This window comes from Propithecus coquereli, unplaced genomic scaffold, assembly GCF_000956105.1.
Source record: "Propithecus coquereli isolate 6110/MARCELLA unplaced genomic scaffold, Pcoq_1.0 Scaffold341, whole genome shotgun sequence".
NCBI classification, from domain to species: domain Eukaryota; kingdom Metazoa; phylum Chordata; class Mammalia; order Primates; family Indriidae; genus Propithecus; species Propithecus coquereli.
The window spans coordinates 1-11,384 of record NW_012149075.1 but is presented as its reverse complement, the minus strand read 5'-3'; the positions used below and the strand labels follow the sequence as shown (position 1 = coordinate 11,384).

The 11,384-nt window shown below is 52.9% G+C and overlaps 1 protein-coding gene across 1 annotated transcript in view; it reads left to right on the top strand.

The window, feature by feature from the left end:
- LOC105815657 (endothelin-converting enzyme 1-like) overlaps nt 1–11,113 on the top strand; it is a 60,688-nt gene extending 49,575 nt beyond the window's left edge. Inside the window, exons 3-4 of the mRNA XM_012650857.1 lie at nt 5,764–5,905; nt 10,821–11,113. Of these exons, the coding sequence (XP_012506311.1) occupies nt 5,764–5,905; nt 10,821–11,113 (435 nt within the window). The remainder of the gene's footprint in view (nt 1–5,763; nt 5,906–10,820) is intronic.
- The last annotated feature ends 271 nt before the right edge of the window (nt 11,114–11,384 follow it).

Below are 11,384 nucleotides of genomic sequence, written 5' to 3'. Positions count from 1 at the left end.
CTCGCTCTTGCTCAGGCTGGTTTCGAACTCCTGAGCTCAAATAATCCGCCCACCTCGGCCTCCCAGAGTGCTAGGATTACAGGCGTGAGCCACGGCGCCCAGCCTCACTTCCACATTTTAGTGGTGGTTGTTGGGTTTTTTTTGTTTGTTTTGTTTTGTTTTTGTAAGATGGCGTTAATGTTATTCACCCACCTCTCAGAGGTGTCACAGTGATTCAAATGAGATAATATAGGTGAAAACGGTTTTAATAGTGCTCAGAAAATGGATTGCTTCTTATCAGGATTATTATAGAAACTCACCATAGATGATAGCTCAGTGATGCTCTAAATATAATAGCTTTCCCGGCCGGGCACAGTGGCTCATGCCTGTAATCCTAGCACTCTGGGAGGCCGAGGCAGGAGGATGGCTTGAGGTCAGGAGTTCGAGACCAAGCTCAGCAACTGCAAGACTCCCCCCCGCCCCCCCCCCGTCTCTACTAAAAATAGAAAGAAATTAGCCAGACAACTAAAAGCAGAAAAAATTAGCCAGATGTGGTGGTGCGGGCCTGTAGTCCCAGCTACTCGGGAGGCTGAGGCAGGATTGCTTAAGCCCAGGAGTTTGAGGTTGCTGTGAGCTAGGCCGACGCCACGGCACTCTAGCCCGGGCAACAGAGCAAGACTCTGTCTCAAAAAGGAAAAGAAAAAAAATAGCTTTCCCTCCAAAGCCTGAGCTCCCTGCACCTGAACACACATTATTTTCAGTGGCGTGAAGGGAAATAGCCAAAGTTACACCTGCGGCCTGAACCGGGGAGCAGGTGGCCTCAACTGTCTACCAAAACCTTTGAAACTCATCCAGCTACTTCTAAAAATCTATTTTATTTTAAGGAAAAAGAAAGCTGAGATATTTAAATTCTTAGTCGTGGTCTTGTTATTTTTTTTTCACCATGCACAGGGCTGTCTTTTGAGGGTGATTTTGGGGACAAGCCCACTCAATGCTTTAAAAAGACTTCTGGCGAGGTGCATTGGCTGGCACCTATAAACCCAGCACTTTGGGAGGCCATGGCAGGAGGATCACTTGAGACCAGGAGTTCAAGACCAGCCTGGGCAACATATTGAGACCCTATCTCTACAAAAAAAAAAAAAATGTTTTTTAATTAGCCAGGGATGTGGTGGTGCCCTAATTATACTAGCTTTCCCTCCAAAGCCTGAGCTCTGCTATAGCCAGCCACCTGTAGTCCCAGCTCCTCGAGAGGCTGAGGCAGAAGATCACTTGAGCCCAGGAGTTCTGGGCTACAGTGAGCTATGAACATACCATGGCACTCCAGCCTGGGCAACAGTGTGAGACTCTGTCTGTAAAAATAAATACATAAATAAAAACTCTCCTTACCTGGAGGTATCATATAAACTCTATCCACGTGTTGGAGCATTATACTCTCGGCCTTAAGGTTCTAGAGTCTGCGATGGTCACACCTGGGACCTCACCCAGCTTCCTCATTTTAGAGATGGGAGACCGAGGCCTAGAGGCTGCCCAGCGACACACAATGGGATCTCAGCTGACCTTTGACTTCTGAGGTTTACCATCTTTCTCCCATGCTGTGGGGAGCTGGGTGTTCCTTCTGGAAAGCAAAGAGAGCTAGAAAGCACTTCTTCTAAATATCAGATTTTTTTATTCCTGTTAAGATGTGGAGAGTCCCATCCCCTGCCACAGGTAATACTTTAATCTGTTACCAGTCACTTGAGGAAAGTCAGGCGTGGGGCAGGGGGACAGGCAGGGCTCAGCCAGAGATGGGAGGACAAGAGGATCTAAGAGTGTTGCTCTGGGCTGACCCCAGTACCCTCAGCCGGAAGTCCTCCTCATAGAAACTTTACTGGCAGAAACTTCCCCAAACTGACACCCTCATGGAGGCAGGGCACCTCGCTGGGCAGAGCTGTCATGGTCTGCTTGCTCTGAAAGGCTGACTCCTGCCAGCCTGGCCCTCCTGCCAGCCCTTGTGGGTGGCCGGGCTTCTGGGCTGCAGGGGGTGGGATCTCTGCCAAGCCCTGGGCCAACAGACTCCCATTTGCTGCCATGCAGCCCAGGTCGCTGGGGAGCCTGGCGGGCTCCGGAGGAGTCTCTGCCTTCCCTCCTGCCCGGCTCCCCACCCCTTCTGCTGCTGGCTCCTCTCCTGGGCCCGGGGCGGTGGTGCCCTGTCCTCACCTGCAGAACTTGTTCTTGCTGGAAGCCTGGGTGAGCCAAGCACTCACTTCTGTAACTGAATATTTATCCCCGATTAGGGCTTTGTTCCTTTGGCTGTGGAAACCCTGGGAACTCCTGGGCCGGATCACTCAACTTTCTCTCTCTCCCTCACTCTGCACCTCTCTTTTTTGAGTGTACCCCTTTCTCTCTCCTCCTCTCTCTGCCTCACACGACAACAGGTAAGAAAGCAGCCCACCAGGGAGCAGGGTGTCTACGGTGCTCCTCAGGCGTCAGCTCTGCTCCCTGGCTGGCAGCCACTTTGCACTTGCCTCTCCCGAGATGGAGTGGGCTGCTCGCCACAGATCCTCCTACCCTCCCAGTCGCTGCAGCCCCCGTCCCCCATGATTGACATGCCCTCGTTTCCAAAAGGAAAGTGAGAAACCACTCCCATCTTCCCTTGCTGCGACCCCATCTCGTGGGATCCTCTCTGCTCCCCAAAGAAGGAGCAGGGCAGGTATGATGGGGGTACAGAGACAAGGGGCTCGGCCAAGGCCAGACAGCCACAGGACGCAGATCAGTGCCCCAGCCCTTGCACCTAGGAATTGGCCAGCCTCTCCTAGAGAGGCCTCTTGATCCCTGCCCAGTACCCCCAGGTGACTTCTCCTGGCCCCGGAGATGCCGCTAGATTCATTCCGCCTGCAGAGACAAGGCTTGTCCAGAAACCAAGAGACACTTAGCCTGGCAGTACAAGTCAAGCAAAGACTATGACGGAGGTTAAAAATCATATTTCCTAATTCCTTTTGTCATTCTTGCCTGGAAGTATGGATTTTAATTCAATTCTGGCTTACTTCTAATTTAATTTTACCATGAACACCATCTGTTTAGGATTAGCACTTTGCATCGTACAATGAGGGTCAGCTTGACTTGTGGCTCCTCCGGGAGGGTAGCACAGCCTAACTGGGACACGGCTGCCAGCTCTGGAGAGATGGGTTGTCTCGCTGTTCTCCCCCCACCTCCCATGCCCCCTCCTGTGTTCCTTCTGGAGCTAATACCAATATCTACTCTTAAGGATGTTGTGAAGATCACGTTGCACCATCTAACAACAGAGTAGAATTAACATGGTGCCAGGCACGTGGTAAGCACCCAAATATTTATTAGTTGCTATCATTACCTTTTTTATCCTTCCCCCCTCCCCATTCCTTTCATTTTCTCCCTTCCTACTATTTCTTCCTTCCGTCCTTTCCACTCCTTAGATACCCGTGCTCCTTGCTGTCTCTGTGTTCCCCACACCATGACATTTCTCTGTCTGGATAAGGTGAGGTGTTCCTGTTCTCCAAGCCTGGTTGCCGTGTCCTTTGGCTTCCTAGAGCCGGCACCAGGCAGAAGGGTACCTCTTAAACTGACATCTTTGTGCCCTGTGAGCTGAGCCATGATGGGGACACAAGAGGCCTAAAGGAGAGAAGGAAGGTGAGACAAGTCCGGTGGCAGAAGGACAGCAGGGCAGAGGGAGCGTGTGTATCAGTGTCCCCAGGTGGGGGCAGTGCCTGCTTCAAGTCCTTGGGGCTCCCCTAAATACCAGTGCCCAAGGTAGAGTGCGTGAGACACTGACATCTCGGAAAAGCACTTTATGCACTTTTGAGTGCTGTGTGTACGTGGTAGCCTTGTCCCAAGCTGTCTGTCCCTGCACCAGGCCCTCATAGCCGGAAGTTTTGACTAACGAGAGTATCATGGTCGGAAATCTTTGTTTCTCACAGTTTTAAAAGAGATTCTTCAGGGGTTTCAACCCGTGGCATCTGTCCCTCTGCCTGACCTAGCTGCTTTAGTGTCTGGGCCTCAAGTTCCAAGCCTCAAGTTCCGTATCTTATTTTAAATTATTTATTTATTTATTCATTTATTTATTTATTTACTTACTTACTTATTTATTAGAGACAGGGTCTTACTATGTTGCCCAGGACGGGCTTGAACTCTTAGCCTCAAGTGATCCTCCTGCCTTGGCCTCCCAAGTAGCTGGGCCTACAGGTGTGTGCCACCGCGCCTGGTTCCTTTTCTCGGTTTTAGAACCCAATTTTTCTTCTACAAAATGTTCTCATGTTCCCCTTTCTCTAGTGCAGCAATTCCCGAGTCATTTTCTGCCCAGAAAATACCTGGCGATGGCCACGCAGCCTCTGGGGCCCTTCCCTAAGGTGACCCACTTCGGCTCCCCAAGTGCCAGCATGGGGAACTCACTCTGGGCTCTGAGCTGGCTCTGGGGGCAGCCACGCCCCTCATCTCCCCCTGCAGCTCCCCCTCGCCCTGGCAAGCTGTGTGGGCCCCCTTCGGAGTCTCGGCTTCCATGCCCAATCCCTGCCCAGCCTGCTCCTTCTAGCTTTTCCTTCCCAAAGGGCGGATCTAATCATGTCTCTCCAGCCCTCAGGAGGAAGTCCAAGTTCTTTAACCTGGCTGACAGTGCCCCTGAGAATCTAGGCCTTGCCCACCTTACCTCTTCCCTTCCCCAGTGATCTGGCTGGTTCCTACTTATTCTTCAAGATCCAGGCCAGACGTCACCACCTCCAGCAAGCCTTCCTTGACTGAACCCCTGCCCACCCCAGTCAGTTTCTTTATCTGCCTCCCTGCTGGGCTGTGTATCTCATACACAGCTCTGAGTTGGTGCTCAACTGTTTGTACGCAGCAGCAATGTCACAGAACCAAGCCCCACCCTCAGGAGACCCTTCCTGTCCTGTGGCCCTGGCTTTTGCAGGAAGCACCTCTTGGAATAGAGGGGACCCCGAGCTGGCCTTGGGTGTGAGAGGTCTGGACAGAGGGCTCTGAGTGCTGTTGGCTGGTGTGTCCCTCCTCGAGCCGGGAGGGCCCTGCCACACCCTCCACTTCCTCTTATTGTGCCTCCCTTCCTGTTAGCCAGACTGTTAGGCTGGGGACATTTTTCCTCCCTTAGAGGAACTGCCTGAATGGAGCTATTTCTCCTTGCGTCTCCCCCGACATCTGCCAAAACCCAACTCTGACCCACTGGTGGGCTCTCGTATCGACAGCGTTCCAGTCCTAGCCCACCCATTCAGCGGCGGACAAGGGCCAGGGTATCTCCTCTCTGGGCCTCAGTTTCCTCATTTGTAAAAAGGAGTGATAAGGCAGCTCTCGTGGGATTGTGAGGGTTTAATGAGATAGGGATGTCCGTGCTTCTGGCAAGCGTTGCTGTGGTTGTCACCCTGGTCCGGGCCTTGTTGCCGTGGGGGCTCTGAGGAGAGCCCGGGCCGCACGCTTGCTGGATGCCTGCAAGTCCAAACATCCTGTTCTTTTTTGAACTCCTTACTGGAGAAACAGGGAAAAGCTGTAGTTTTTTCCTTCCTCCCATATCGGGTGACACAAAAAACACAAACTTGTCTGGGTTAAGCTGTTTGACTCTCTGGTGTTTGGGAGCAAGTTCGAGCTGCTAAGCAGGGTGGCGGTTCTTTTCCTGGATTAGGGCTGATTCCGTGGGAACCGGACCACCCCTGAGACAGGAGGGCAGCCCTGATGCCTCCCCAGGGCCTGGGCCTGCAGCGGAGCCCCTTCCTCCTGGGGAGGGGGAGCCCTGGGCTCACGTCTTCCCCGCCCCTCCTGCCTCCTTCCCTGCAGGTGAACTTTCGCAGCCCCCGGAGCGGCCAGAGGTGCTGGGCCTCGCGGACCCAAGCGGAGAAGCGGCTGGTGGTGCTGGTGGCACTTCTGGCGGCAGCGCTGGTGGCCTGCTTGGCAGCGCTGGGCATCCAGTACCGGACAAGTAGGTGCCTCTGCGTCACGTGGTGGATTTGACTCACTCCTGCCCTGGGCTCTGTGCGCTTGGGCAAGGGGGGCTTCCCTGCCGAAGCCAGGACAGACCTCCAAGACTGGGGAGGGAGCTAGGCCCCGAGGGCTTGGGGTGCTGAGACGGGCCAAGGCATGGAAGCGGGTGCCAGGCGTGGTGTGAAGGTCGTGGAGTCAGAGGACTGGCGTCCACAGCCTGGCCCAGCAGCTTTCCCGCTGGGCCTCGGACAAGTCACTTACTCTCCCAGCGCCTGCGTCTTCTCTCCTTGAAATGGGGAAAGCAGTGCCCGGTCGAGAGATGGCCGTGAGGGTTAGAGATAATGTACATCACATACCTGGTGCCTCAGAGGGCTTCTGCGGCTTTGTCTCTGGGTACTGTTGTTGCCAGGACGTGGGCTGGTGAGACACACAGGCTGACACCATGTGCCACTTCTAGTTCCAATAGAATAGCAACGGTGGCCTCTGTCAATTGAATACTTTCCATGGACCAAATACCACATGTCTCCTTTATAGATGTGATCTCATGTCCTCCTCACGCAGCCCTAGGAGGTGCGGTTACTTTTGGCCCCATTTCCATATTAGGGAACTGAGGCACTGAGACTTGGTAGTGGGGGACTGAGCAGGGGGTTTGGGTGGGGAGCTGGGATTCTCCCACAGGCTGCTGCGCTCCAAGCCCAGGCTCTGCCTCCCTTTGCGGTCACGGTGCACTCCAGAATGTATCAGTGTCTCTGGAAAAGCTGCCCTTCTGTGGTCCTGGTACCCTTTGTGCACCTGTGTAAGTGCATTTATCTGTCCCCCCTTGTGTGGCGATGTGATTGGGCCCCTCTGACCCTGCTGTCAGGTCTGAGGCTGTTCTCTGTGTCTAGCCGAGTGCCGTGTGCAGAGTTAGCTCGGGAAGCAAGTACGGAACTGGAAAGGGCGGGTCCAAGTTAGAAACAGGGAAGGGGAGTCCAGCCAATCCCAGGGCCTCTCACCCCCAGTGCCCCAGCATCTGGCTTTCTGATGGCAGGTGATCCACCTGGTTGACCAGCCTCTAGGGGCTTTGCTCGGGGTCCCACCCACCGACTTGGTCACTTACCCCATCAGAGAGACGGTGAACTTCCGTGGGATCTGGGAACATCCACTCCAGGCTGTGTTGAGCCTTCTCTGCTGTGAAGTTGCTGGCCTGTGAGGGTGGCCGTGCTGCACTGGATGGAGAGGGGACATGGGGGCCTAGAGAGAAAGCAGGGACTTCATCTGAGTCATCATCACATGCCTCCTGTGTTAGGCACATGGGCGTTCATTCATTCCACGGACAAAGGTGGTGCTTAAGAAGTAATTGGTTTGTAGGTGTTTTACCAAATGTGCCTGGCCCAGCAGTACTTAATGCATGCTTGATTAATTAATTACTAGTTTCCAGACCCTTAACCAGATGTGCTTAGCAGAGTATGTGCATGCCATAGTGCACAGATAGTGAAATGAATAAATGAATGAGTGGATGAACAAAGGAGTAAGAAGGAGGGTCCAACGCGAAACGGGCTTTCTCTGCTGAGTGTGTGTAAGTGTGTGGTGGTGGTGGTGCAGGTGTGAGTTTGTATGTTGTGCACGTGCCTGCTCTACCAGTGGGGCACAAGCTGATCAGCCTCATCCTGCCGCTGCCATCTTCCCTCATCCTAAATCAGCTCCAGTTCAGAACACCCTGCCCGTCAGCGTGGCCCCTGGCCAGCCCCGGCTGCCCAGCTCTTGGCCCAGGGCAGGGGGAGCAGACCAGACTCCAGCAGCCAGTGGTGCCCTGAGACTGTCCCTAGGAGTTCCCAAGATGTTTCTTCACCAGGAACTAGAAAGGAACCCCCAAGGGACAGCTCCCAGTGTTGGGACCCACAACATTTCTGCTGTTATTGCCACGTGGGGCCCACGGGGAGGAATCCTGCTTCTGCCTCCGTTCCAGCCTCTCAGGGTCTCAGAAGGGTTTCCCCTAGCCAGGCCCCAGGGGAGGAACACTGTCCTTTTCCTGGGATGGAGCTGGTTGAGGATCAGGTGATCCCTGAGCCACCTGGGAAAGCAGTGGCCACCCCAGATATTGACAGTAACCTCACTGCTCAGCAGCAGGTGCTGGCTACGTCTGAGCGAACATCAGGCCAGTCAGAGCAAATCTGATGGTGATTCCTAAAGACCCACCTCCAGGTTGTATCTGGACACTGGTATTTTTGTCTACCTTCGTTTCCAGAAACACGCAGGTGCTTTGCAAACAGCAGCAGCAAAACAATAAATTTTCCCAGGAAATATTTTAAAGCATTTTACACGGTGTTGAGGCCAGGCACTGTCCTGATGAGCGTCCGTGAATTAGATCTGGGACCTGTTCCTGCCTTCCCATCTGATCATGCACGTCCTAAAGGGAAGAAACATTTGCTGCCTCCGCGGGTGATGACCAAGTGCTGGACAAAGCTCTTTCATTCATCCCTTCGGTCATTCATTCATTCAGAAAATGTGTGTTGAACAGCTGCTAGTTGCCAAGTACAATGCTAGACAAAGGAAAGATAAAAACACGTGAGATGCTGGCCCTGCCCTCAAGTTCACATCCTAGTGGGGGAGGTAGACAGGGAGACAGCAGGACGCGGCACAACCAGTGCTAGGATAGCAGGCACCCGGGCAGCCGAGGGGCCCAGAGAGGGAAGAGGGTCGGGGAGATTTCGCTAAGGAGCTGGAAACTTAGATGAGTGGGGCCTGGAAACCACTAATGAATTAATTAATAAAAAATGCATTAAGCACCTGTGGGCCAGGAACATTTGGTAAAGTTTCTACCAACTATTAAATAGTTAAATAATTAGTGAGGAACTCAAACCTCTAAGACTGACCTCTCGGAACTGGCCTCTTATTTTGTTTTGAAACCCAAGTTCCCTTATGATAATTACAAAAACCTTCATTAGTTCATCTCTCTCTCTCTCTCTCTAACACGCACACACACACACACACACACACACACACACACACACACACACACACACAGATTCTGATGTGTCTCACTCCCTTCAAATCACTCTCCTATAGTCTGTCTTCTGAGTATTTCTACCAGCCAAGATTTCGTTAAGTCTTACTTCCTGTGGTTTGGTGTATAAAAACAATAGGTATTCTTTTCCTTTCCCGAGTACGGAGTTATGTCATAATAGTGAACAGGTTTTTTTTAACCATACAGAAATCTCCTTCCTCACCCACCCCCCCATAAAGACTCTGGAACACCCCCTGAGTTGGGGAGCAGGGTGCATAGCTCTGATTAAGATGATCTGATTTAGAGATACTTAAAACGGCACCATCACCCCCACCATGTCCTTTATTTTCATGCATAATGGCGCCTTAATTTTTAATTGTTGTATAATTATCTCAACACAGTCACCCTAATCGTCCTGCTGTTGTGGGGCTCCTCTGAGCCCTTCTTCAGCCTGAAGGACTGTGTCATCAGATGTTAATCAGCCCACAAGTGAACCTCCCAGGACCACCCGGCCCTGCTGGCATTGTTGGTTCTGACTGAGGTGGAGACGCCCCTGCTGGCTGGAGGGTCCTTTCCTGCTCTCTAAAGACCAGCCTGGAGCACCGGACCCTGAGACTCGAGGAAGCTGAGCCCCAGCGCCCAGTCGTGAGAGCCCCGCGCCCAATTTCTCTGTGAAATTGGTCCTCCTGTTCTTCCTACTTTCCAGGTAGAGAAACCAAGGCTTGGATGAGGTCATGTGCACAAAGCCCCACAGGCAGGAGCAGAAAGCCGGGATTTAAACCCAGGTCCATCCACCTGCAAAGCTGCCGCCCTGTGCGGTGGGGACACCAATCTCGCCAGTCTGCTGCACCAGCCCCCGGCAAAGGGGCGGGGAGGGAGGGCAGGAGACGTAGCCTCAGTGGTGCCGGACCAGGACAGGCCTGGTTCAGCTGTCACCCCATCCTCCCCCGTGCAGCCCTGTCCCTCTCGCGCTCCCAGGGCCTCCGTTTCCTCATCTTTAAGCAGTGACATGTGGTGTCTGTGAGTGAGTGTTAAACGAGATCGTGAACGTGTGTGGAGCCGTGTTCAGCAAACAGTCCTGATTGTCACCGGCCCAGCTCGTGCCAACAGAAGATTGGCTGGGCCTGTGCTCCTCGGCCAGCTTCGTTTTGCCGCCTTGGGCTGCGCCACCGCAGAGGGCCGCAGAGGCTGCCCACCAGCTAGGGGCGGGGTCTGACCCCCTTCTCCTGCCTCCGGCAAACCAGTCTCTTGTTGAGTTTTTGGTTTTTTAAGGATTCAGTGAGGTAACTGAAGAGTCGTTCGCAGTTCCTCCTCCCATTCCTAACGGTCTTTCCTCCGTCCTGCGCCCTGGCACCGTGCTGTCTCCCATTTAGCACACAGTGAATGTTTAATCTGTGTTTGCAGAATGAATAACAGATATTTTTCCTACTGTTATCTTGACTTTTCTTACATTATGTATGTATCTCCAGCTGAATCATTAGCTCTTGAAGGAAAGGACTGTACCTTTTATATGCCCTATGTCCCCGCCCGCCAACACACACACACACAGGCTATGCTCAGCGAAGAACCCAGAAGATAGTAATTATTTTGCTCAATAAATGAATGTTCGAATGAATGAATAAATTTGTTGAGCATCAGGGAATAATAAAAAGACAGTGAATATTTGCAGAAGGAAAGGTTGATTAAGAGAAACACCTTAGTTTTAGGTATTTTTTATGCCGTAGACGGGATTTTAGACAGCTAAACAGAAGCCTTATTTATAAACCAGGTGGTTGTAAATCTACTGAAATCGTTTCTCTGTAGGGGCCTCGTGACCATCCAGTCCCAAATCTGCTTGGTCGGGCCTGGGGTGCGACATGTTAGCCCTGGGCCCCAGGCCACCTGCACTGCCCGCCCTTCACTGTCTTTCTGTCCCTGATCCTTCCAGGAACCCCCTCGGTGTGCCTGAGCGAGGCCTGCGTGTCAGTGACCAGCTCCATCCTGAGCTCCATGGACCCCACAGTGGACCCTTGCCAGGACTTCTTCAGCTACGCCTGTGGTGGCTGGATCAAGGCCAACCCTGTGCCTGACGGCCACTCACGCTGGGGCACCTTCAGCAACCTCTGGGAACACAATCAAGCCATCATTAAGCACCTCCTCGGTAAGCACCTGGTGGGAAGGGCAATGAGTGGGCCGCAGCGCGGAGCTGTCAGCTGGACCATCCCAGCCATGCCCGGTTAAAGGAGGAGCTTGGCAGAGGGGAAGACCATAGACTTTGGAGGAGGTGGAGCTGGGTTAGAATGTCTGCCCCTTCACTCATTGTATAATCCTGAGTAAGTCACTTATCTCTGAGCCTCAGTTTCTTCATCTGTAAAATGGAACTAGTACGACCCAAACTGCAAGTCATTTTTTTTTTTTTCTTTTTTTTGAGACAGAGTCTTGCTCAGTTGCCCGGGCTAGAGTGCCATGGTGTCAGCCTAGCTCACAGCAACCTCAAACTCCTGGGCTCAAG